The sequence below is a fragment of the Moschus berezovskii genome, chromosome 7, assembly GCF_049115385.1.
Source record: "Moschus berezovskii isolate FMDL1 chromosome 7, NW_MosBer_1.0, whole genome shotgun sequence".
NCBI classification, from domain to species: Eukaryota; Metazoa; Chordata; class Mammalia; order Artiodactyla; family Moschidae; genus Moschus; species Moschus berezovskii.
In genome coordinates, this window is record NC_142466.1 from 110,936,676 (window position 1) to 110,962,958 (window position 26,283).

At 48.1% G+C, this 26,283-nt stretch overlaps 1 protein-coding gene across 2 annotated transcripts in view; it reads right to left on the reverse strand.

Moving 5' to 3' along the window:
- The window catches only part of WHRN (whirlin), an 88,988-nt gene that overhangs the window by 28,551 nt on the left and 34,154 nt on the right, over nucleotides 1–26,283 (reverse strand). For both annotated transcript variants that reach the window (XM_055427681.2, XM_055427679.2), the window contains exon 3: nucleotides 24,233–24,358. In XM_055427681.2, coding sequence (XP_055283656.1) covers nucleotides 24,233–24,358 — 126 coding nt within the window. The remainder of the gene's footprint in view (nucleotides 1–24,232; nucleotides 24,359–26,283) is intronic.

The following is a 26,283-nucleotide window of genomic DNA, read 5'->3' on the forward strand; positions in this document are numbered from 1 at the left end:
GATGGCAGCCCACCAGGCTCCGCTGGCCCTGGGATTCTCCAGGCAAGAACACTGGAGTGGGTTGCCATTTCCTTCTCCGATGCCTGAAAGTGAAAAGTGAAAGTGAAGTCGCTCAGTCGTGTCTGACTCTTTGAGACCCTGTGGACCGCAGCCCACCAGGCTCCTCTGTCCATGGGATTTTCCAGGCAAGAGTACTGGAGTGGGGTGCCATTGCCTTCTCCAGTCACTCTCTGAAAACCCCGATTTAACGGGGGTACGTGAGCTCGTCCTTCCTATCTCTTTCCTCTCCTCTCCTATCTTTCTTCTTCAGGGAGTGAAAGTCACTCAGTCGTGTCTGACTCTTTGCAACCCCATAGAGAAGTCCATGGAATTCTCCAGGCCGGAATACTGGAGTGGGATGCTTGTCCTCTTCCAGGGGATCTTCCCAACCCAGGGATTGAACCCAGGTCTCCAACATTGCAGGCAGATTCTTTACCGTCTGTGTCACCAAACCAAAGCTCTAGATGGGGCTGTCTCCAGACAGTCTGAGTGACTCCCATTTCTGTGTCCAGCTCTCTCTCATCCCTTCTACTTGTTGGAAAGCTTTCCAAGGCCTTCGAGCCCTGTCAGAAGAGGCATCTGCATGTTCAATGCCATTTAAAGTTCACCAGCCGCTTTCAAATCAATCCAGCGTCTCCCCTGTTGATCCCAGCAGCCCCAGGCCAGCAGGCTCTGGAGTCTTGTCCCCGCAGTGCAGCCGAAACATATCCATCATCCTGAAGCCAGGCAGCCAGGACACAGTGGCCATGTGGCCCTGCCCAGCTCAAGGACACTTCGAGTCTGTCTCCTGCTCTGCACAAGGCACACGAGACTGCCTGCAATCCCCAGGTTGCTGAGAAGCAAGCGGGACCACGTGGCACAGGGCCTGACGTGAGAGAGGCTTTCGAGAGCTTTTCATTCGCTTTATTTCCAAACGGCAGGGACAGGTCGACATGTCAGCTGGCTCAAGGTCACCGTCACATGTGAACAGTGAGCCACCATGTGAGCCCAACCTCTCTTGCATTCTCCCTTAACCCCGAGGCACTTTTACCCCTGCACAGTGTCTGGCACACAGGAGACGTTTATGGGGAAGGGGTGGCAGAAACCCTCCTCCTCCCTATTCTCCAGGCTTACTTCCATTCACTTCCCCTTTCCCTTTGCTTTGTGTGATGTGAAGTACAGGTGGAGTGTTTAAAGATCTTCACCTAGTGCGTCCCCTAAAGCCCACACTTCCAGCCCCCCACCCCCACTCCACTGCGCACTGCTGCCCCAGGCAACAAAAATCCCAGGCAAGAGTTCTATATGTTCAGTCATTGGAATGTTCCTCTCCTTCCCACCAAAGCCAGCTCAGAGTTAGACAGCCAGGGGCCGGGGGTGTGGAGGGGTGGGGTGGTAATCAAGGCAAAAGGTAAAGACAGGCAATGAGTGTCAGGCCTTCCAGGGTCCCCTCCAGATGGGGAGACTGCCCCGACAGGCAGCGCAGGGACCTGTCCAGGGGACACAGAGAGAGGCAACAGCCAAGCCCAGACCCTGAGGCTGATTAACCAAGGAAACACCACCCGCCCAGAGCTGTCAGGACACGACCCGCTAGAGGAGGGAGAATGTGATCGAGTGTCTAATATTGCTAGGCTTGCAGACGGGCGCCGATGGGGAGGACGTGGAAGGATAAACGAATAAAAGAGGCTTTATTTTATTTGTCACCACGGGTGTCCTATTCATCACCAGTGACGGAGGAGCGGAGGGCAGACCGCAGGAGTGCCCTTCATTTTAAGGCAGAGCAAAGACTCCTCCATCATCCACAGCCCATCGAGTGACAGGCTTGGGTTTAGGATGCTCCGTGGAGAGCGGGAAGGGACTTTAACAAGGACAGGACACTGATTTTCCCTGAACTTGGCCAGCCAACCACCAGGAAGCAGGAATTCATTTCCCCTGGGTCTGAGGCTCTTGGAGCAGCGGAAAGTGCTCAAGTCAGGCTTGGGAGTGAGCCAGCCTTGGTAAACAGTTCCCTGTTACTCCCTAAGAGACCCGGGGAAAATAATGTTACATCTCCAAGCCTTTCTTCCCTCAAAACAAGAATAAGACCACCACTCACTAGAGTGTTATGTCGTCTAAATGAGATTCCACCCGCTGTGTGGTTAGTGAGCACAGATCCAGGAGTCTTGTCCTCCGGGTCTAATTCCAGCTGCCACTTCCCAGCTGTGTGACCTTGGGCGATTTCCCTACCCTTTCAGTGACTCAGGTACCTTCTCTGGAAAACAGCTTAAGCATCAGTGCCTACCTCATTGTCTGAGGATTAAAAATGAGCTAATGCACTCTCCACTGTAGCCCCAGCACCTAAAATAGCACTTGGCACATGCAAGGTGCCCAGTGAATACTCATGGGGTGAACAACTACAAAGCAGGTAACACAGAATCCAGGATACAGTAAGTGCTCAATAAGTGTTAGCTGCATTCTTGAAAACCATGTCTACTCTTAAAGGACCCCTTGGTCACTCACCAACCAAATCTTGCGATTCTGCCTCCTCGGAGTCTCTTAAAGCCACACCACCTGCCTTTCCACCTGCCTCTTCCCCTGCCCCGCCCTTCATTTCAGCACGCACACGTACTGACCACACCCACAAGGCACATACTTATATCCCCATCTTACAGGTGAGGAGACTGAGGTCAGGAAGTGAAGTGAGAAGAGCTGGCATTTGGCAGACGTTCTGCCAGCCTGCCAAGCCTCTGCCGTGACCGGTACTGGCGCCTTCTTGAAGAAAAGCCAGCCTACTCATCCACCTCTGATATGATCCTCGGCCCCAGGGCATCCTGCCATGCACACAGTTGGTGCTCTGTTCATGCTTGGTCAAGGGAACAAATGAGCCCAAAGAACCCAGGGCAGGATGGCAGCGGGGCCAAGCTCCCACATCAGAGGGAGTCGGGGGAGAAACCTGCCCACAACTCGACTCCCGTGCTGAGCTGGGTGGGTGGGAATCTCCCCTCTCCAGACACGCATAGCAGTGGAACCCTCGACAGGCCAGGGCCAGAAAGGAAGCCGACTTCAGGCCCTTCTTCCCCACCTTCCCAAGATTTTATTGAAATGGATTTTGCGGCTTCCAATGAATACTCTGCTGATTGTTCCATCACCGCAGTGAAAATTCAAATTCCACTGGAGAGTTTTATTGCAATTATGAATCTTTAATGGTCTTCCATACCAGGTATGAAACTTTAATGGGCTTGATTTCTGGGATTTTTTTGGTACAAGTGAGCATTGCAGTTTTAATGAGACAACAGTAGTTTTTTCCAACAGTTCAGAAGTCAGTAAACCTTGTCTGTGTTCAATAAAAAAGATCAAGGTAAACGCTCAGAAGGGTCCTGGAGGAACCACGCTGGGGTAAGAGCTGGGTTTGGGTGAGCTCAGCACACTGCCTCTCTGGTTTCGGGTTCGGGCTCTCACAAGGCAGAACCCGCTCAGAGGCGCCACGGATGGAGCCGGCAGACGGTGCATCCTCGCCGCTCTGTGGCTCCTCCTCACCCCAGTGCATCCGCTGTCAGTCCTGGCTTACTATTTTCAGGACGTGAAATGAAATGCAAAAGGTGCTGTGCTCAGTCGTGTCCAGCTCTTTGCGACCCCATGGTCTGTAGCCTGCCGTGGGATTTTCCAACCCTTGCATATCCTGCATTGGCAGCAGATTCTTCACCACTATGTCACCTGGGCTTCCCTTTCAGAATACGAGCAGTCCTCAAAGAAGGCCTGCTCTAACCCCAGGTCATCAGTGGAAAAACTGAGGCCCAGAGAGGGGAAAGGACATTCCCAAGGTCACACTCCGAGTCCATGTCAGAGCAAGGGCAGAGAAGTCACTGCTGAGTCCTTCTCACAGCAGTCTGGCTTCCAAATAAACACATCAGAGCAATGACAAAGGTCAAACTCAGGAGAAAGAAAAGCTACCAAAACCCCCTGAGCACCTCGCTTAGGCCAGCTACTTGGTACGATTTGACTCTACGCTAGGAAAGCACCACTCGAGGCATGGATGGGTATAGCCTGTCCTAAACCAGGGCCGTGAAGCGCAGAGTAATGAAGTCACTTGCCCAGGAACACCCATCAGGATTTGAATCCAGAGCAGGATTTGAACCCAGTCCAACTGCTAGGCTGAGCCCCAGACTTGTGTTTGCCTATGTGACATTTCAGCTAAGACGATGCGAAGGCACTGGAGACCAGCGCCACCCAAAAGAACTTGATGCAACACCAGACCCACAGTCCTCATCACGGTTTGAGACCATGCTGGGCTGTGAGCATTGAGCTCCGGATCAGAGGACTGCATTCCCCTTGCATGGCACGTGGGAGGCACCCTTCCAAGGCCTGACAACATCAGTGAACTTGTGAATAAACAATCACATAAATAGACAAGCAAATAAATAAACAGGCAAGCAAGTCCCCTTGCCCCTTCCGGCTTCTGCAGACGGGCAGGAGACATTTTCCATTTATGTAAAGGTCTAGTCTGACAAGGCCAGACTATGTAGGGAGGCTGGGTTCCTGCAGCCCAGCTCCGTGCACTGCAGCGGAGAAAGAACGTCCAATTTTTTCAATCACAAGGACGGCAAAGAAGTAAAAGCACAGAAGCCGCAATTTACTGTTGGCTGGAGCTTCACTCTGGGAAATACTGCACGTCTATCCAGTCCTTCATTTTGGAAGAGTGAAAACTGGGATAATGGGAAGAGGAAAGATGTCACGAGTCTGAGGCTTCCTGGTAAATCAGAGTAAAGCTGGCCTGGGCGAGCTCCCCCATCTGCTTTGGGCTGCTCCACAGACCTGTAAGAATCAGTGAGTTCTCAAGTTCAAGAACACAGCCTTCACACACAGATTGGCTAATCAGGAGATGAAATCCCATTTAAAAGGGTGACAGAAGAAAGAAAATATTTAGGAAGACACTTAACAGGAAATGTGCAACACATATGTGAGGAAAACAGTGCACTCAAAATGACTCAACAGATAGGAAAACAAGATGCCCTGTTGTTGGAAAGGATTCAGCATCACTAAGAGGTTAATGCTCTCTCATTTGAAAATTCAACATTATCCCCATAAAAACACCAACCAGCTTTTGTTAGATAAGCTGACACAAAGGTTCATGTGGAAAAATAAAACCGCACATAGAGGAACCCTCGGTGTATATTGCTAAGTGGAGGAAGCCAATCTGAAAAGACTACATATTATATGATTCCAACTACATGACATTCGGGAGAAGGTGAAACTATGGAGACAGTAAAAAGACCAGTGGTTGCCAGGGGTTCGGTGAAGGAGGGAGGGCTGAGCAGGCAGAACGCAGAGGATGAAGCTATCCCATATGACACTGTCACGGTGGGTACACTTCACTATACATTTGTCCAAACTCATAGAATGCACAATACCAACGGTGAAACCTAATATCAACTGTGGATTTTAGTTAATAATTATGTGGCTCATCAATGCAATAAATGCAATTTATGAACACTAATGAAAGATGTTAATAATAACAGGAAATTGTGTGTGGAAAGGGTGAAAGGAAAAGGGATATATGAGAGCTCTATATTTTCTGCTTGATTTTTTTATTAACCTAAAATCATTCTAAAAATGAATCTATTAACTTTTTAATAATAGTTTTTAATTAAAATCAAACTGCAAGAATAGTTATGACAACCCTGAGATTGAACTGCTGCAGGGTGAAGCACTAGATACTAAATCCTGTTCTAAAGCCTTTATATGAACGAAGGGGGACCGACCCATCAGAAAACAGATGGACATACAGAGGAACAGACTAGAAATAAGTCCAAGGACACACAGAAATGCAGTATATGATAGTGAAGCGATCACAAATCACTGTGGTAAAGATGTGCTTTTTAATACATAGTGTGAGGATAACTACGTAGCCATTTGGAAAGACATAAGATTGAATCCATATCATATACAGCACACAAGAGTAAATCAGATCCACACTCAGTTCAGGGCCAACATGTTGATCAGAGATTTAAAAAGAAAAAATGCATTTACAAGTATTCAGAGAAAAAATGGATAAACTAACTGCTCTATATCTAAAAAAGTTTTTCTAAGGAGAACTCAGATTCAATAGAAGGAAGAATTGGTAACCAAACGATAATCAAAAACTTGGATGTAGGGGGAAAATACTTTGTAAGCAGTGTTGAAAGAAAATGACAATCATTTGTAATTTTGTAATATCATTGTATATTACATTGATTTTAATTAAAAACTATTATTAAAAACTTAATAGATTCATTTTTAGAATGATTTTAGGTTAATAAAATTTTCAAATTTTATTACAATGATTTTGTACATTTTATGCTTTTTTTGGTAAAGTTTTGATGTTCTTGTTACTCAGAAAGTAAAATTGTAATAAATTTTCAATATAATTGAAAACATTTGTAATATTTATCACCGATAAAGGGCTAGCAAGTCCTGATATATAAAGAATTCTTAAGTTTAGGGGGAAAATCCAAAATCTTGACAACAGAAGGCTAATAAAAGACACAACCACAAAACCATTTTTATGTTGCAAATAGACATAAAATGGCCCATAAAGCTACTAAAAGATGTTCAATTTCACTCATAATAAGAAAATCACAGATTAAGCTACATCAAGATACACTTCCTCACCTATCAGATTGGACAGCACCTGTCGGTCATACTTGGACATGTCTGGTGGGAATTCAGGATGGAGCAACACTTATGTCCACTTCTACAGAGAACGGGATTATGCAACATTGAGCAAACTATATACGTATTTACCTGTTGACACAGAAATCTCACTTCTAGAAATTTACCCTGAAGATACACATCCAAAAGTGATAAAATACATACACACAGGCACTCATTGCATCATTGTTTGCAACTGCATAGAAAGCAGTCTCAGTGCTCAGGGGATAGCGGGTGAATTACAGCAGAGCCACAGAAATGGAGTCCTATGCAGCTGTATAAAAAAATGACAAAGATTTCTGTGCACCGACATGCAGTGATTTCCAGGATACTAAAATTTTATAAATTAAGTGACAAAGAATATCTATTGCACACTACCTTCTCTATAAGAAAAGGAAAGGAATGTATCCATGTCCTTGCTTGTTCTTACAAAAAGAAACAGAAATAGGTCAGAAACTAGCTCATTTAGTTGTCTTGCAAGGAACAGAAGGGCGGGGGTGGGCAGAAGGGATATGCTGCTGCTGCTGCTGCTAAGTCGCTTCAGTCGTGTCCGACTCTGCGACCCCATAGACGGCAGCCCACCAGGCCCCCCGTCCCTGGGATTCTCCAGGCAAGAGTACTGGAGTGGGTCGCCAGTGCCTCCCTCTGAAGGGATATGAGGGAGAAGTAATACTCGGAGTATGCTTTTTTGGTAAAGTTTTGATGTTCTTGTTACTCAAAAAGTAAAATTAAGTCAATCAAGATGCCAATATTTTCGGTCCAAATCCTTCTCACAGAGCCATCTTTCTGGTTCTCTCTTATGATTCTGTCCCCAACTTTCAGGGCCTCTTGTGATTACACTGGGCCCCCCCCTGGATAATCTAGAAATCTCCCCATGCCAAAGTCAGCTGATTAGCAACCTTAATTCTATCTGTAATTTTAACTTCCCTTTGTTATGGAACCTAACATATTCACAGGTTCTGGGATTAGAATGTAGACCTCTTTGGAACTCACCATCCTGCCTACCATGTGTTGTTCAGTCACTCAGTCATATCTGACTCCTTGTAACCCCATGGACTGTAGCACACCAGGCTTCCCTGTCCTTCACCATCTCCTGGAGCTTGCTCAAACTCATGTCCGTTGAGTCGGTCATACCATCCAACCATCTCTTCCTCTGTTGCCCGCTTCTCCTCCTGCCTTCAATCTTTCCCAGCATCAGGGTCTTTTCTAATGAGTTGACTCTTTGCATCAGGTACCAAAAGTATTGGAGCTTAGCTTCAGCATCAGTCCTTCCAATGAATATTCAGAATAGATTTCCTTTAGGATGGACTGGTTGGATCTCCTTGCTGTCCAAGGGACTCTCAAAAGTCTTCTCCAACACCACAGTTCAAAAGCACCAATTCTTCGGTGCTCAACCTTCTTTCTAGCCCAACTCTCACATCCATACATGACCACTGGAAAAACCACAGCTTTGACTATAGGGACCTTTGTGGGCCAAAGGTCCTTTGTCAGACCTTTGCCTACCACATGGGTGGCACCCAAAACCTGGTGGCACTCGTGGCTACCCAGAAAGAGCCACAGCATATTACCTGTAAGCACAACACTCGGGAAGGACAGATACCACAGCTGTCGCTTGAGTTTTCCCATTAGTGTGGATCTTCCGACATTTTCTACAGTGGACACACTTTACTTTCAAATTCAAGTTTTTAAATGATATCTTAAAACTGTCCTTCTAACGTGTCTGCCAGTGTGTTAAAGAGACTGGAAAGGAATATGCCAAAATGTTCACAGGAGCTGCCTCTGCGTGGTGAATTCCAGGCAATTTTAATTTCAAGCTCTTCAGGAATTTCCTGGGCTTTCTGGATTGCATGTGAAGACTATATTGTTGAGGCTAAAGAAAAAAATATTCTAAAAAGAAATGTAAAAATGTGCTGGGAGACGTGATATAACGCTAACATCTCTCTCGACATTTGGCGGCTTGGGGAAGAACAGTCCTGGGCCCTTGGCAGATCTGCTGTGCCACCCTGGAGAAGAATCTTTTTTATACCAGCCAGTCCAATCCTTGTCTTTTAGTAATTCGGGATAAGTCATTCCTGTCCCCCACTGGGCTCAGCAGTTTGCTGGCACTGATGGACTGAGAGATGATTTAAGCTCTTCTGGAGGGATCCTCGGAGGTTTTTCTCAACTGATGCTCCTTTTAAAACATTATTTCAACTGGAAACAACTAAATGCCTGACTTCAAGGGAATGGTTAGGTAAATTATAATTCAGCCAGAAGATGGAGTATTATCAGACAGCTATTACAAACTGCATTTATGAGAAGTTTTTAATTATGTGGAAAAACACAAGTGAAAATGTGGGATGCAAAATAGTATATATTGTATAATATCAATCATGTAAAAGCGTACAGAGGAAGGGATAAAATAAGCTGCATCAAGGTGCTAACACATGGAGACGACCCACACGTCTATCAGGTGGACAGACAAAACATGGTAGAGCCACACAGCAGAGTATTTCACTATAACCAGGAACTTACTGCTACATGCAGCAACATTATGCCAAGTGAAAGGAGCCAGACCCCAAGGCCTCATATTCTACGATTCACTGATACGAAACGCCCCACATAGACAAATCTCATGTCCATTGGGTCAGTGATGCCATCCAACCATCTCATCCTCTGTTGTCCCCTTTTCCACCTGAGACTGGGTCATAAAAAGAATACAGCTCTACCTGCCTCTCTCTGGGACCCATGAATTCAGAATCCCCTTCTAAGCCGCCAAGTTTGGAAGAAGCCTGAGCTAGCTCTGTGAGAAGATGGCCCCAGCCAGCAGCCAATGTCAGCCTCCAGATATCAGACAAAACGAGCCTCCCAGTGGCTCCAGCTGCAGCCTGAAGGGTCACGGAGCCGAGACAAGCCGTCCTGCTTTGCCCCATCCACTTCTTGACTTAGTGGACCCACAGCAAAGCAGAGTAGAATCTAGGGCTACTGCATACCTCTCAGTTTGGGAGTTATTATGCAGCCGTAATAATGGTATTAATAGCACTTGACAAGGTCCCTGACCATTCGTATGCACGACTAAGTGCCAGAAGCACTGCCCAGCCACGTTTACTGACCTCTCTCAAAGCGTGTGTGCCCTATCCCACAGCGGGGAAATGCTGCGGAAATGCTCACTGATCACTGTTTCCCCTGCAAAAAGGGAGAATAGGCTGACCTTAGATCCAGCAAACCATGCACATCCTGGATTGTCATTTTAGCTGCTAAGTCGTGATGTTTGACTCTTTGTGACCCCATGGACTGTAGCCCGCCAGACTCCTCTGTCCATGGGATTTCCCAGGCAAGAATACTGGAGTGGGTTGCCATTTCCTCCTCCAGGTGATCTGCCAGACCCAGGGAGTGAACTTGCATCTTCTGCATTGGCAGGCAGATTCTTTACCACTGAACCACCAGGGAAGCCAACACATCCTCAATATGCAGGCACTGAACTTGGCATGGCCACAGGTGGAGCCAGAGGGCAACTGCTGATACCCTGTGCTGGTTAGTGGCCACCCAGCGTCTCAGGCTCTTCCCTTGGCCACTTTGAATGAAGGATGAGAAGGAAAGCCAGCCCTTGCTGACCGTCTCCCTCCTGTGGACAGCATGGTTCACAGGGCCGTGGGAGCCTGAATGAATGCTATCACCTTTTCCTGTGACCGGGGTAAATGACAGCTGTCTCCTGCTCCAAGTGGCCTCCCTGTAAAAACTAAGTGTTACTCTTTTTGGCAGTAGTCTGCCTGGCAGCAATTACTACCCTGGCAGGGGCCCCTTTAAAAGTCAGGAGGTAGGACTAAGCAACTTGAACACGTGCAATTTACTGAACCTCCACTCCGAGGCCAGTTCGCAAACCCGGCTAAGAGAACAACTATGGAAGGACTGAGAATGTGGTCCAGCTGGCAGGGGTTAGGGCAAGTCGGTGGAGGGGGGGCAGTGGGGAGAGGCTTAAACCAGACCCTGCCTGTGCTGGGATTCTCAGGAAAGAAACCATCTTCTGGCTCCTCGGAAAGGTGTGCACCGTCAGGGCAGGTTCATCAGCTACCAGCGAGTTTCAGATGCCATCAGGGACCAGTCTCGCACAACAGCACACACACTCGTGTGCATACTGATGATCACTCACACAACCAGAGCCATCATTTGGGGAGGGCTTTTCCTGTGCCGGGTACTGGACGTTATCACATTAACTCATTGCGTCCTGACAAGACAGGACCCAGGACACAGGTGGTGGTGGCACAGATATCATTATATTTTAAAAATTATTCTTAGAGAACCTGGAATCTATGGAAATCACAATTCCTCTCCCACAGTCGTTGGAAGGGAAGCAAGATGCCAGTTTGGAAGTTCATGGCTCATGGACTCCTGGACAGAAGAGAGAGGTGGCCACTCCACCCCAGGGAGGGGCAGCCCCCAGGGACACAGAAGGTCTTGCTCCAGCGAGGGGTTCTGGAAAGGAGGCACAGCCAGTCTTCTAAGGTGGAGCTCAGCAGTGATGTGAAAGTGTGATCCCACCTTTTGCTGAAAGAGCGGGAGACTGTCAAGACCTCTAGCAACCACGGGCTGCTCTGCCATGATTCCTCGCAAGCAGGCTCCGTGCAGGGCCAGGGCTGGCAGGTCAGCGAGGAACTGAGGGAACTGCCTGAGCTTATTCCATCCGGGAGGGGCAACACCAGTTTGACCCTTCACCCGGGAGACAGGCCCCACAGTGGAAACGCCATGGATGGGTGTTAGATCTGAGAGCCAGGCCTGTGACCTTGGCCAGCCCCTTCTGGACATATGACCTTGGGCAAATCACTCCCACTTTCTGATTCTCATTTTCTCATCCATATACAGAATCAACGCTGTTTACACTAAACAGTCTTATACTGAAACCAGACAGACTTTTTTTTAAAAGCCGGCACATTGTGAATACCTTTATCTGTATTAAGTGTTTCTATAGAGATTCTCTGGCTACATCCTCACAAGTTCCTAAGGGTACTATTTTCCCAGTTTTACAGATGGGGAAACTGAGTCCAGGGAGATACAGCTGGTGATTTTGACTCCAAAATGTGTGCATTTAACCACCATGTGACACTGCCTATCAATGACTCACAGTGCCTGGCACAGTGGGTATGAGAAGTGGTAGCTATCATTATTACTGCTGCTGCTGCTAAGTCACTTCAGTCGTGTCCGACTCTGTGCGACCCCACAGACAGAAGCCCACCAGGCTCCCCTGTCCCTGGGATTCTCCAGGCAAGAACACTGGAGTGGGCTGCCATTTCCTTCTCCAGTGCATGAAAGGGAAAAGTGAAAGTGAAGTCGCTCAGTCGTTTCCGACTCTTAGCAACCCCATGGATTGCAGCCTACCAGGCTCCTCCATCCATGGGATTTTCCAGCAAGAGTACTGGAGTGGGGAGCCATTGCCTTCTCCAAGCCATCATTATTAGCTTTCTCCAAATAATACTTTCTTGCCGGAGTACAGCTTTAGTCACAAATTCTTATTTAAATCATCTTAAAAGTTGAGTTGGGCCAGTGTTCTCACATGGAGATGGCACATGTCCAAATATCCAGGCCCCAGGTGCCCCTTCTGCCCACAGCAGATGCTTCTGCGAGAGCCTTAGCTAAGTCCTCTCTCTGGCACAGCCCAGTTGCTAACACACAAGTACAAGCACTTCTTCAACCACACTAAATTAGTGGCGCTGGCATACACAATGGAGATTATCTGCTGCCCTTGGGAGTGGAAAAAGCACTGAACGCGGAGGCACAGAAATATGGACAAAGCCTTTCTCAACATACAATTTTACAAACCACGTTACCAATCGGAGACATTCATCCAGTTGGCAGCCGAGGTGAACATGTGACCTTGGAGAGCCCTGCATTTGAGTTGCCAGCTCTCTGCCAGCTAACACCCTTTGGGGCAAGCTGTTTAAACTCACTGAGCTTTAGTCTCTTCATCCCTAAAATGGGGATGATGACAGTCAGCCTCTGCGTGGGGCTGCGATGGGGACAGGACGAGATGAAGCCCCGGCCCCGCCCCAGCCCCGCCCCCCACCTCCCCGACAGGACTGGGCTGGGAGTGGTCAGTGACTACTAGGGCTTTTGTGCTGTTGCTATTATGTAGATTTCAGGAATATCACTGGGAGTGTGTGGACATGAGCAAACACGCCACATATACAGAGAAATAACCCAAAGTTGTGGGGCTTCCCTGGAGGCTCAGTTGGTAAAGAATCCGCCTGCAATGCAGGAGACCTAGGTTCAATCCCTGGGTTGGGAAGCTCCCCTGGAGGAGGGCATGGCAACCCACTCAAGTATTCTTGCCTGGAAAATCCAATGGACAGAGGAGCCTGGCAGACAGCAGTCCATGTGGTCGCAGAGTCAGACACCACTGAGCAACTCAATGCACTAATGACACACCTCCAGGGGCAGTAAGCTCAAGATGCCCAGTTGTGAGAACCATTTTGCAAGGGGGTGAACTTCTAAGTCTTGTAAGAGCCACTGGAGCTGGCCAGAGGAGGAGTTGTGAGAGGAGGAAGCAATGAGAACTGGATTTCTGTGACTAAGTTCCAGAGCCACCCGAGTTTTCAACCCCAGCTCCGCCACCTACCAGCTGTGTGACCTGGGTTTTGGTTGCCCATCTTTAAAATGAGGATGATTCTGCTCCCTCCTCACAGGGTTGCTGGGAGAATAAAGCGACTCAGGGCAGGAGCAGCCTTCACTGAGCACCCTGGTTGACACAAAGGGAGCACTCCCAGGATGCTCACGATTCCTATGAGTATTCCTGTCACTCAGAAACAGTAGACGGCTCCTCCGCCCTAACTTATTTCCTTCTGTTATTATTTCCCCTATCATTATCATCACTACCCTCACACTGCCATACCTTCTGCCATTTCCACCACACTTTTACTTAAACATATTCTGAACGGCCAGGAGAATCCTCCAGGCTCCAAATTCAAAAGCGGAGTGTGCAGAAACCCCCGGCAGGTGTCACAGCTATGCTGACGGTGGAGAACCCTAGCAGAAGCACAGGAGACTGAAGGCCCAGCCGCCAAGGATTGTCAGTCTGCTTCTTTTTTCCATCATGTAAGCGCAGGGTTTTTGAATCTTGTGGCTAACGGGGGAGGTCTTAGACCCAATCTCCACCCAGTTTCACCACTTCCTTGCTGTGTGATCTTGAGCAAGTGATGACCTCTCTGAGCCTCAGTTTGCTAGTCTTCAATGAATGGTACAGCGTCTATGTCAAGAATTGTTTGGGGATTCATTAAGATGGAACATAAAAATGCACTTAGCAGGGTGCCAGCCTGGAATGATCACTCAGTGGACGCGCGCTGTCACCATTTCTGCCACTGATGCTCAGCCAGCTCATCACCTGGGGAACCAGGAGTCTTCACTGCCCTCTGCAGCCCAGTCCCACCCTCCCCATTCAACACGAGCTCCACACAGAGCACACAGGGGACACAGATCTAGGCCCTGCATCGCACACACCTCGTTCTGGCCCCCAGATCACCAGTACCTGATGCCCACCTGAATGCCCACAGCGCTCTAACCACAAGAAAGACTCCGAGGGCCCTGGGGTGCCTGGGGAGGAACACGGCTGCCCACCCTCCCTGCCACTCAGCCAGCAAGTCTCTCTCTAAACCCCGCTCAAGGTGAGAAAATGGACACGCTCAGAGACATTCTGTCATTTCTCCTTTGTTTTGTCTCTCTCTAGCCACAGAAGGAGAATACTATAGATACTAAATCGCAGTAGTAAAATATGATCACAAGATGGCTAAGACACATCTTTTTTTTTTTGCTACATTTTGTGCTTCAACTTTTGAGGAGAGCCTTCTATGACACTCTGAAGTGTCAACGATTTAGTCCAAATCTTACTAATCAGAGATGAAAGGTTTTGAACTGAGAAAGGAAGCACTTTTCTAAAAAGCCCGTGGTTGGATCATAAAAGGACCAGAATGAACAAGGACCCCCAAGTCACTGTGTGCACAACAGGTCAGGGAGAAAGGGTCTGGAAGGACATGCCAGCTGCTGGCAGTTGTTACATCCTGGGCTGGACAGGGGCAGGGGAGGAAGGACAGGCACTGCAAACCCGAGTCCGCCTGCATGTGATTGGACTCCTTCACAACCGACAAGTGTTACATTCACAATCAGAAAAAAGTTAAGATTGTTTCCTTAATGCTTATTACACTTGGCTAACTTGATATCTGCCAGGATTCTCCACTGTGAACTTAACAATGTTCCCCTTTATTATTACAAAATGTATTGACAGAGGTACTTTGAAATTATGCAGAACATCCTGTCTGCTATTTAGCATCCTTTGGTGCAGCTTGCCTACAGCAATGTAATAAAACGCTCTAACTGAGATCTTCTCTCTCTTTATTCCTCCTGTTTTTTCATGGCAATGTTTCTTTAAGCAAGATTGTCACTTCTCCCCCCTTGATTTATTTATCCTGTTCTTTATGTAACTATGTTAGTATGGATCCCTGGACATTTACTTCTCCTTTGGCCATGGGTGCTCTTTCAGGTTGACTCTGCATGCATATGATAGGCTGATTGATTGAAGTACATCTTTATTTTCCAGTCCTAAAAGATGCCCCAGGGTCCTCTGCCCTAGACCTGGAATCAATGATTCCTACAAAGAGCCCGGTTCCTTTCATTTGGAGAATAGTATTGAGAAACTAAGATCTCAGTACTAGCCGTACCCATTTTTACTGGGTACAACCCCCATCAATGGATCGAGTAAGGAATTATATGTACTAACTCATGCATAAATACACAGCTGTGTTGATTTCTGCATCTATTTATCTGTGTCTATACATACACAGATTTTTTTCTTTTTTGTGAATGAGTCCATATTGACATCTCTGATGAGTCCAGCAACACAGGGTTTATTCTATTCGCAACCGTTTCCTTCCTTGTGACTTTCTTGAAAGTAAGAACCTGGCTCTCATTATCTGACATGTACTTATTTTTTCAACCTGTACAAATGAAGTAGTTTCAGAATTCCTAATCCATTCCCCTTCGAGGCAGAGAAACTTGCCAACTGGAACACAGCGTCTGAGGGCAGCTCTTCTTGTCTTCGCCATATAGAATCGGTTCAAACAATGTTTCTCAAAATCACTTAGGTCAGCTTCCTCGTTCTCCACCCCTGTCAGTGTGGCTACAGGAATCATTTGTAACACAGTTAGATTCCTTTGTCTTCATCTATCTCAGTCTGCATTCCGTCTATCCCCCAACAACCAGGCTGAGTTTTTAAAATTTTATATATAGCAACATTCACTCTGTGTTCAGTTCTACGGGTTTTGACAAGTACACAGATTCATGTGTCCATCACTACATGCAACCAGTTTTCCACATAAAACCATTTCCCAGGTCTTCTGCCCATTTTGGGAGTTCTTTATACATTTTCAATACAAGTCCATTGTCAGAAATGTAATTAGAAACTACTGACTTCTCCAAGTCTGTGGTGTGTCTTTTCATTCTCTTAAGATTGTGTCTTTTGCAGAGCAACGTTTTTAACTTTCATAAAGCCCATTTTGTCCATTTTTTTTTTCTTTTACGGGCCATGCTTTTGGGGTCTCATCTAAAAACTCTTTACCTAACGCGAGGTCACGCAGATTTTCTCCGATGTATTCCTGTAGCAGCAGTGCAGTGTTTATTTTACCTTTAGGGCTGTGATGTATTTTGAGTTCATTTTCATAGAAGGTGTGAGGTTGAGGTTGAGGCTCATTTGTTGGCATGTAAATGTCCAACTGTTCCAGCACCACGTGGAAAGAACCGTCCTTCCTTTCTCCACTGAACTACCTTTTCACTTTTGCCAATCGTCGGTTAAGTATGCAGAGGGGGGTTTATTTCTGAACGCTCTACTACGCTCCACTGATCCACACGTCGGTCCGTTCACTAACAATGCACCATCGTGTTTACTGTAGCTTTACAGTAAGTCTTGAAATCAGGCAATAAGTCCTCTAACAGTGCTCTTTGGGTTCGGGATTATTTTAGCTCCTCTAGCTTCTTTGCCTTTCCATTACAAAATTTACAGTCAGTGTGTAAATATCTGTAAAAATTCCTGCTGGGATTGGAACTGGGGCTGTGTTGAATCAAGATCAAACTAGAGAGACCTGGCATCTTAATAACAGAGTCTTTGTATCCATGAACACAGTATATACCCATTTACTTAGGTCTTTTTCAGAGTTTTCAGCATACAATAGCTGCACATATTTTATTATTTATTTCTACCCTAAACTGTGTTTTTTTAAATTGATGCTGAATTTCGCTTGTTCACTGCTAGCATATAGAAATGCAGGTGACTTGTGTATGCTAACTTTGGGTCCCTCCATCTTGCTAAACTCATTATTTCTCAGAGTTTTTTTGTAGATTCTTTGGAATTCTCTAGGCAGACGAGCAGTCTCTGTGAATAGAGTTTTATTTCTTCTTTTCAGATATGTATGCCTTTTCTTTCTTTCTATAGACTTATTGCACTGACTACAATTTCTAGTATGATACTGAATAGGAGTGGTGAGGGAAGATATTTTTGCCTTATTTCAATCTTAGAAGAAACTGTATAGTTTCACCATTAAATGTGTTATCTATTGCTTTGTGAAGATGTTCTTCATCAGGTTAAGGAAGTTCCTTTTGATTCCTAATTTAATTAGAGTTTTTAAAAATCATAAATGGATATTGGGCTGTGCTTAGTCACTCAGTCGTGTCCGACTCTTTGTGACCTCGTGGACTGTAGCCCACCAGGCTCCTCTGTCCATGGGGATTCTCCAGGCAAGAATACTGGAGTGGGTTGCCATGTCCTCCTCCAGGGGCATGATGGATATCGAATATTATTAAGTGCCTTTTCTGATTATATGGTTTTTCTCAGTAACACTAATTTTCAAATGTTGAACTAGCTTTGTGTTCCTTGGATAAAACTCATGGTATATATATTTTTAATAGATTGTTGGGGTTGTTACATTTCATTGGGGGTTTTCACATCTAAGTTCATGAAGAATAGTGATCTGTAATTTTCTTTTACTGAAATGTGTTTGTTCTTGCTGTTATATAATACTGGTTTCATAAAATGTGTTGGGACGTATTGCCTCACTTTTTATTTTCAGAGAGAGATTGTATAATAGTTCTTAACTATTTGCAAGAGATCATTAGTGAAAGCATTTGGGCCTGAGTTTTTTGTTTTGCTTTTTTGGATGGTTTTTAACTACAAATTCAGTTTCTTTGACACACATATAGAATTTTCAGGTTATCTATTTTTCTTTCTTGAGTGTTAGTGGTTTGTATCTTTCAAAAAATTTGTTCATTCATCTAAGTTGTAGAATTTACAGGCAGAGAATTGCTTGTAACACACCCTTATTATCTAAGGTTTTTACTTACTGTTAGAAATATTAAGAGGTAATTTTTGTCATCTTCATTCAGTTCAGTTCAGTTGCTCAGTCGTGTCCAACTCTTTGCGACCCCATGAATCACAGCACGCCAGGCCTCCCTGTCCATCATTAGGACTGCTATAAAATCAGTCATAATCACAAATGAAAATACTTCTAAAATATCTTTACTAAACAAGTATTATGTAGCAGCCACACCCTTCTTCCCACTGAGAATACACAGACTGCACCCTTGGAGAGTACGCCAGGCTCATTCTCCCCCAGCAGGACTATTTCAGGGACTCATGGAGACAGAGTCAGCAGGCGAGGTCGAGCTGCCTGAGGATGAAGAGGCTCTGTCCAGGGCTCTGTGCTGGGGATTCGGACACCTGCATCTACTTCTCCATGATCCTCAGCCAGTCCTTCCCCTCCCTCTGATCTTCAGTCTCCCCAGATAGAAAATGGGAGGTTTGCCGGCTGAGATCTATGCATATAGATGGGTTCCTGCCACCACCTACCCTCCATCAGGGAAGAGCTGAAGGTGGTCCTGAATGTCCATCGGTACCTTTGATGAGCAAACCTCACTGTGGGCCATGGTGCTATTCAGCTTTTTCATCCTGAAGGCACGTGTCTCTAAGGGAAAGGGTCTGACTGCTCAGGTGGTTATAAAAACTACTAACGCCTCTTAGAAGGATTCATTCCTAAACAGAAGGTCAGCTCTGTGCTGTGTTCAGACAAGGATGCACATGAAGCAGTGGTCAAGATTGGAGCTTTGGAGTCAAAAAGACCTGACTTGGGGCCTGCCTCAGCTGTAGCCACTCTCTCCTTCATTCAAGACGCCCACTGTGTGCCAGGCACTGTTTGAACAGTGTGTGAAGAACACCCAGCCTCTGCTCCATGCTGCTGGGATCTCAGAGCAGAGACAGTCATTAATGTCTGCGTGTGCTCAGTCGTTCAGTCACGTCTGACTCTGTGTGACCCCATGGACTGCAGCCCGCCAGCCTCCTCTGTCTATGGAATTTTCCAAGCAAGAACACTGGAGTGGGTTGCCATTTCCTCCTCCAGGGGATCTTCCTGACCCAGGGATCGAACCCGTCTCCTGCGTCTCCTGCATTGGCAGGTGAATTCTTTACCCATGAGCCACCTCGAAAGCCATTATAAATAAGCCCAAATTATGATGGGATTAGAAGTTCCTATCTCACAGAGCTGCAGTGAGGGTCAGAGCTGACACGTGGAGATCACCAGCTCCTGGGTGAGTGCTCCATGAGGGATGCCATCCCAGGCTCAGGCCAGAGAGGACCAGTCAGCAGAACAGACCCTGGTAAAAGCCAGTCCACAGATATGTCAGCCCAACCCAGGTGACACTCAGCACACATGACAGATCTGCAAATAGTGGTTCATCCCCATAGTCACCGAGACACCAAATCAGAGACAGATGCTCCATGGCCAGCCTCCAAGGCCACAAGCAGCATAGTGGTGACCCCAGAGTTCCTGCCCCCCAAAAACCCCAGCCAGGATGGAAGCCTGGCTCCCATTGGCAGAAACCAAATGGGTCTTCCACCCTGGGATGACTCAAGGGTGAAGGCCGTGGAGCCGGGCAGGATCAGGGACAAGCTTCAGAAGATCAGTGACTCATAGGAAGACTAAATGACCTTTGTTTCCTCTCTCTGCATTCTTTTGATATTTGACCAATACAGGGTCCTAGGGAGGTGGTGGAGCAAAGTCCATGGCCTTGAGAGGGCCTGAAGGGCTAGGGCTGGATCCCTGTGAGGGCCCAAGCACGGTACTATGCCTCTCTGAGCCTCAGTGACGCATCTATGAAGTGCCCACTTATTAAATGCCATCTGTTAATGCCCACCAAAGGGCTACTGGGAGGACTAAATAAGCGTGTATCTAAAGTGTTTAGCACAATGCCTGGTTCATAATAACTGGTTAATAAATAGCATTATTATTACTAAATGCCAATCAACTCTGGCTGTCCTTAAAGGAACAAACAAGGTTTTATGATCCCTTCTCTGGTGGGATTTGCTGGGGGCAGGTGTAAAGGCATAAGAGAGGCTTAAAGGTAAATGCCGAGGCAGGAGTTACCCTTACTGGGAGGGCGGGACAGTTCCAACTTCCAGGCGGTGGCCGCCCCCTGGGTGAACACTGGCAAGTGCAGGGCCTCCTTCTTTGAGCTCTCCTCCCAGCAGTGTTCAGCGGACTCACAGGGCCCCTGAGGAGCTAAGGGAGCGGCTGGAAGCCAGGCACAAGGTGCACTATTGCCCCAGGAAAGCTCTGCACAGAGGCAAGGAGCCCTATTTACAAATAAAGTTTGTTCTTTGCTCCACCACCCACACGGCCAAGCCCCTTTATTCCATTTCAATATGCTTAATTACATGGAAAGTGCACTGGCAATAAACAGAATTAATCAGTCCTGGACGCCTGAGTGAGTGTAGGCAGGTGTTAGCATATGCGAGGGCCCTGGGAGGGGAAAGTCCAATAGTGGCAGGGAATATACTGATAAAATATTTTACTACAGTGGGGAGGGAAGATGGAAGGGCCTTTACAGAAGGGAGGCATTTTAGGAGCAAATAAAGTTTCTGATTGCCTGCAACTGAGAAGCAGACTAAAGGAACTGGAAAACTTGTACGGAATATTTTTATTCTGCCTTGTTTCAAAATGGAAATCACTTTCTTGTTGCTGCTTCCATGATTACGAAAGTAGCATTTGCTCCATTCAGACACTGTATCAGGACATGAAGAATAAAATGAAAATCATCCATAATCTTATCACCTCAGGATAACCACTACTGACATCTTGGTATGTGCTACTGCAGATGGTTCTCTGGATATGTTTTTGCATATATATTCAACATGCATGAGATCCTATAGACACGTGGTTTGGCAGCCTGTTTTCCATCAAATAACACACGGTGGACATCCTTCCATAGTAATAACTGAAGCTCTCGAGCATCATCTTTTCACGGCTGCACAGTCTTGGGTGCGTTATATGACCTGTGTGATCTGGCTATTTGCCTCCTCAGCATGGTCTGGCACCTTCTCCCCGCCTGGCTTTCTGCATTCAGCCAACACCCGTCTTCCTTTGCATCCTAGAACACTTCTTTCCGCTTCAGGGACTCAGCGTTTGCTGTCCTTTCTGTCCGAAATTCTCCTTTCTCCTTCACATAATTCATTTTTTTTCCTTTCAAATTTCCACTGAAATGTTTCTTTCTCCAGGAAGTCTTCCTGGATATCTACCCCCAGACATTCAGAGTTCCATGTGCTTCGCCATCTTGGTATTTATTGCAATTAAATACATATTCGTGAAATTTACTCCCCTCCCCCTTGTCCTCCCGTGAGAAAATAAATTCTTGGAGGGCAGGGAGTGTGTCTGTCTTGCTCAGCTCAGAAGCCACAGAGCAAGTACAGGGTCTGGCATGCGGGAGTCCCCAGTGTATATGTGCTGATCACATGGAAGGAAGCGAAGGAGGGGCAGCCAGGGATACCCACTGCCTGCATCAATGCCTACTTCCTTCCTTCCTCCCAAAGGATCTGCCAGCAGGTCACCTACTTTGGCATCTCTCTGTGAGTACAGGAGCCTACAGGTGAAGGAGAATAGATCCCGGTCCTGTGCCTGGACACTTGCTGGTGCTCTCCGGCCAGAGAAAGTCCCAGAGATCTGCCTGCCCAACTGTTCAACTGCTCATGGCCCAAGCTGGGAAACCAAGGCCCAGAGATGGTGACTGCAACCATGAACTAAAAGATCCTTGCTCCTTGGAATAAAAGCTGTGACAAACCTAGACAGCATATTCAAAAAAGCAGAGACATCACTTTGCTGACAAAGGTCCGTCTAGTCAAAGCTATGGTAGGTAAAGGATGTGAGAGTTGGACCATAAAGAAGGCTGAGTGCTGAAGAGCTGATGTTTTCAAACTGTGGTGCTAGTAGAAGACTCTTGAGAGTCCCTTGGACTGCAAACAGATCAAACCAGTCAATCTTAAAGGAAATCAGTCCTGAATATTCATTGGAAGGATTGATGCTGAAGCTGAAACTCCAATACTTTGGCCACCTGATGTGAAGAACTGATTCATTGGAAAAGACCCTGATGCTAGGAAAGATTGAGGGCAGGAGGAGAAGGGGACGACAGAGGATGAGATGGTTGGATGGCATCACCGGCTCAATGGACATGAGTTTGAGCAAACTCCGGGAGATAGTGAATGACAGGGAAACCTGGTGTGCTGCAGTCCGTGCGGTCACAAAGAGTCAGACACGACTTAGCAACTGAACAACAACAGCAAATAATTGCTTTGTTAATGTTGCGTTAGTTTCTGTTGTACAACAACAAGCATCAACTACATGTATACATATATCCCTCCCTCTTGAACCTCCTTCCCACCCACCTGCTTCCCACCTCTCTAGGTCATCACAAAGCACCAAGCTGTTTCCTGTGCTGTACAGCAGCTTCCCACTAGCTACCTATTTTACACACCAGTTCAGTTTAGTCTTCTCCAACGCCACAGTTCAAAAGCATCAGTTTTTCAGTGCTCGCTCAGCTTTCTTTATGGTCCAACTCTCACATCCATACATGACTACTGGAAAAACCATAGCTTTGACTAGAAGGGTCTCTGTTGGTAAAGTAGTGTCTCTGCTTTTCAAGTATGGCAGCAAACATATGTCAATGCCACTCTAAATCCATTCATGGGGCTGCACCTTTATAACCTAATCACCTTCCAAAGACATCACCTCCTAGTATCATCACTTTGGGAGTTAGAGTTTCAAGGTACGAATTTGGGAGGAACACATTCAGTCCGTAACACAGACACACAATAATTTTGACCTTTATCATTAATGCCATTGAGTGTATCCCTCATTTTTTTCTGAGAAAGAGATGCTGTACATTATCATTAGCTAGGAAAGGGAAGGGAAACAGTGAGGTGGAGGGATCCTCCAAGGTCACAAGGCTATGACCGCAAAAGCAGCAAAGCTGGGATCCAGACTCCAGACCCAGAGCTTGTCTCATCGTGCTGTGTTTCTTAAGAGAATCCCCCTGAGCCACATCACGGCGGAGGGGGCGGGGGCAGTCTCCCGACCCCCACTCTGACCCTCCGTGACCCTTCTTCTCATCCACGTGGAGAGCCAGCTTCCCCGGATCAGTAGAGCACTCAGGCCCTTTGTGACGAAGACACAAACTCACCTCCTGCCTTCTTCCCCAGCCTCTCACGTGGCTAGTCGCCCATCCGGTCACTCATGGTCAAACCACAGGGCTCCTTCAGCCAGAAAGCCCCGCAGCCCAGCCCCTTTACCCATAGCCTCTCATCCACTGGACTTGGCTCAAATGCCAGCTGTACCCTGGGTCACTGCTGCCACAGCACCCCTGGCCACAGGATTTAGCCGCAAAGCATGCTGCTGTTTATCTAAGGGATCTGTGTCTGGGGTCCAGTGTAACATAGTCTCTGCGTCACCCACTGTACCCCCCGCAAAGCCCTGGGCAGTTCCTGGCCCTCCCCAGCAGGTGATACAGTATAGCGGTTAAGCCCATGGGCTTTGGAGCTAAGGCTGCTGGGCTCAAACCCTGCTCTGCACGCCATCGGCTGCATGACCTTGGACAAGTCTGTTTAACCTCTACAGCCTCAGTTTCCCCAACTGGACAACGTGGGTAAGAATATTCCACCCCACAGGGCAGGATAAGGTTCAGGGAGATGATATGTGTGACATCAAGGACAAATGCAGGGCATGCAGCTGGCCCTCTTCAAGGTGAGAGCTAACTGTTGGTTGCCCTGGATCAAATGCCAGCCCTGAAGCTGCCCGATGCAACCCCATCCCAGCCCACAGCTGCCTCTCCTCTTCCCTCTCCAGGCGCCACAATAAATCCCAAAGTCAGGGCTACCGCCGGCCGTTGGTGGTGTTTGCAAAACAGCAGCCTCGAAGAGCTCAGGCAGGCTCACTGCCCGCAGCGTGTGGGAGGCTGCCCTGTGGGAGGATTGCTAGGAGAACTTGGGGCCTGAGAGTGGCGGGGGTGAGGTGTCGTGAGCTGTGAGCTGTGAAGGAGATTCGTGGAGCCAGGGGAGGGCTTCCGGCAGGGACAGGTCCTTAAGGTGGGGTGCTGACTGCTCTGCTGGACGTCCCATTGCAATCAGCTGCCCAGAGTTCCGCACACAGGAACCTTCCCTCCGTCTCTCCCAGGCCGGCAGCGCGGCACCCCATCCCTCTCCCTGGGGTCAGGGGTCTCTCACCTTGAGCCCGCTGCTTTCTGCTTCGGAGCCCGGGTCCACACCGGTGATGTAAATGCCCAGGCCGTACTCCGCTCCCCCGCGGATGGTGAGGCCCAGGGACCGGCCGTCCCCCAGCACCAGGTTCACCTGCAGGAGGCAGAGGAGACAGCATCGCAGGGCCTGGAGGGCACTGGGAGCTTTGGGGGGCGGCAGCCTGAAGGGCCCCTCCCATACTCTGAAGGGCACACCTACTCGGGCTTGCAAGCTGCCCTGGAACATTCTGGTTTCTGCCCCAGCTCTGCCCCCGACTCACTGAGGGACGTGGGGAATTCCCTCTCCCTTCCTGGGTCACAGGTACAAGTGAAGTAAAGGGAAGGCCCTGAGGAAAGGACCTCTAGGGACCCCGTGGTATTGACACCCCAGGTTTCCACGTTTCCCTCACACCATGGGGCCCACGGACTCTCTCGGCCCCCACTGGCCGCCCTTGACTGCACACCCTTCAGTCAAGGAGTGCCTGTCAGGCCCAAGGCCTCCACCCAGCTCCCCCACTTCCTGTCCTCTGATCTGAGGATCCAGGCTGAGTCCAGGATCAGGGGCCCACCACCTGCCACCCCCAGGGTCCCCCACCTCCCAGGGGCCTGGTCTCCTGCCTCCCTGGGGGCATCCTGCTCTGCCAGCCGTCCTCCCAGGCTGCGGCAGTGTCACCTCGGCAGGCCTTCATCTCACAGACACGGGGCGTGCCCAATGAGTGCAGACCCAGCACCAGGCCAGGGACGTGGGGATGACCCGGACACAGGTCTGTTGCCAAGGGCGCCGAGTCCTGAGGGGCAGAGAGACCGTCACGGTGCCGTGTGATCAGAGCCGGATGGGGTGACCTGGAGGCCAAGTGGGTGCAGAGAAGGAGCAGTGGCCCTGCCTGGAGATGGCGGGGTGGATGGGGGGCAGCTTCCTGGAGAGGTGACATCCTTCACGAAGAACCGGAGAAGGGACGCATGGGGGCTGGAGCAGGAAGCGCTGGGGGTGGTGGGGGAGGCTGAGGGGGGTTTGTCAAGAGGCTGGTGCTCAGTATCCGTGAGGAAGACTGCAGGAACACGCAGGTTAGGTGTGCTTGACCACTTACAAAAAGAAGTGGCCAAACGGTTCAAAGTGCTAGTTGCTCAGTCATGTCTGACTCTTTGCAACCCCATGGACTGTAGCCTGCCAGGTTCTGCTGTCCATGGGATGCTCCAGGCAGGAATACTGGAGTGGGTTGCTATTCCCTTCTCCAGGGGATTTTCCTGACCCAGGGATCGAACCCAGGTCTCCAGCATTGCAGGCAGATTCTTTACTGTCTGAGCCACTGGAGAAGCAGAACAGCTGAAAACCTACCCCCAAAAGGGAAAGAGAACACCCCGAAACAAGTTAAGAGCCAGTGGCATGTAAGGGGCCCAAAGAGAGCACAGTGTGACTGCTCACAGGAGACGGAGAGGCGGAGGTCGGCAGGCGTCAGGGAGGGCGAATGTCATGGAGTCAGTTAGGGAAGCCATTCAACCAGCTGTCTCTTTCCTAAAAGTCATTCACCTGACAGTTATCAGGGGCTCTGCACCCATCAGGAATCCCTTACATCTATTATGTCACTTCATCTTCAATCCCCGCTCTGGAGATCAGGGGGGAAGTAACTTGCCCAGGGTCACAGAGCTGGTCCCCTCCTGGTCGGGGGAGGTGCAGGAGAAGACAGACTCAAGTCCAAACTGACCACAAAGACTGTGGAGGGAGACAGCAGAAAGGAACCCGGGAGCACACAGGTGGCTGCGTTCCCCCTTTGAATACTAAAGATGCAAGCAAACCCCATGGTTTGCCAGTCACTTCCCCATAAATCCTTTACATGGGAATAAAACGGAGTCTTCATCACAGGACTATAATAACAGACCTATCCACAGCAGCGTATCTGCTTCAATCACCTGCTGGCAACTCCACCAGCGCTTGGCAGAAAACAAAACTCATCTATGGGAAAGGGCACTCACTATGTGAGAGGCAGCCTGAGACCGTGAACAGAAGACCATTCCGGCTAATAATAAGAATATAAAAATAAT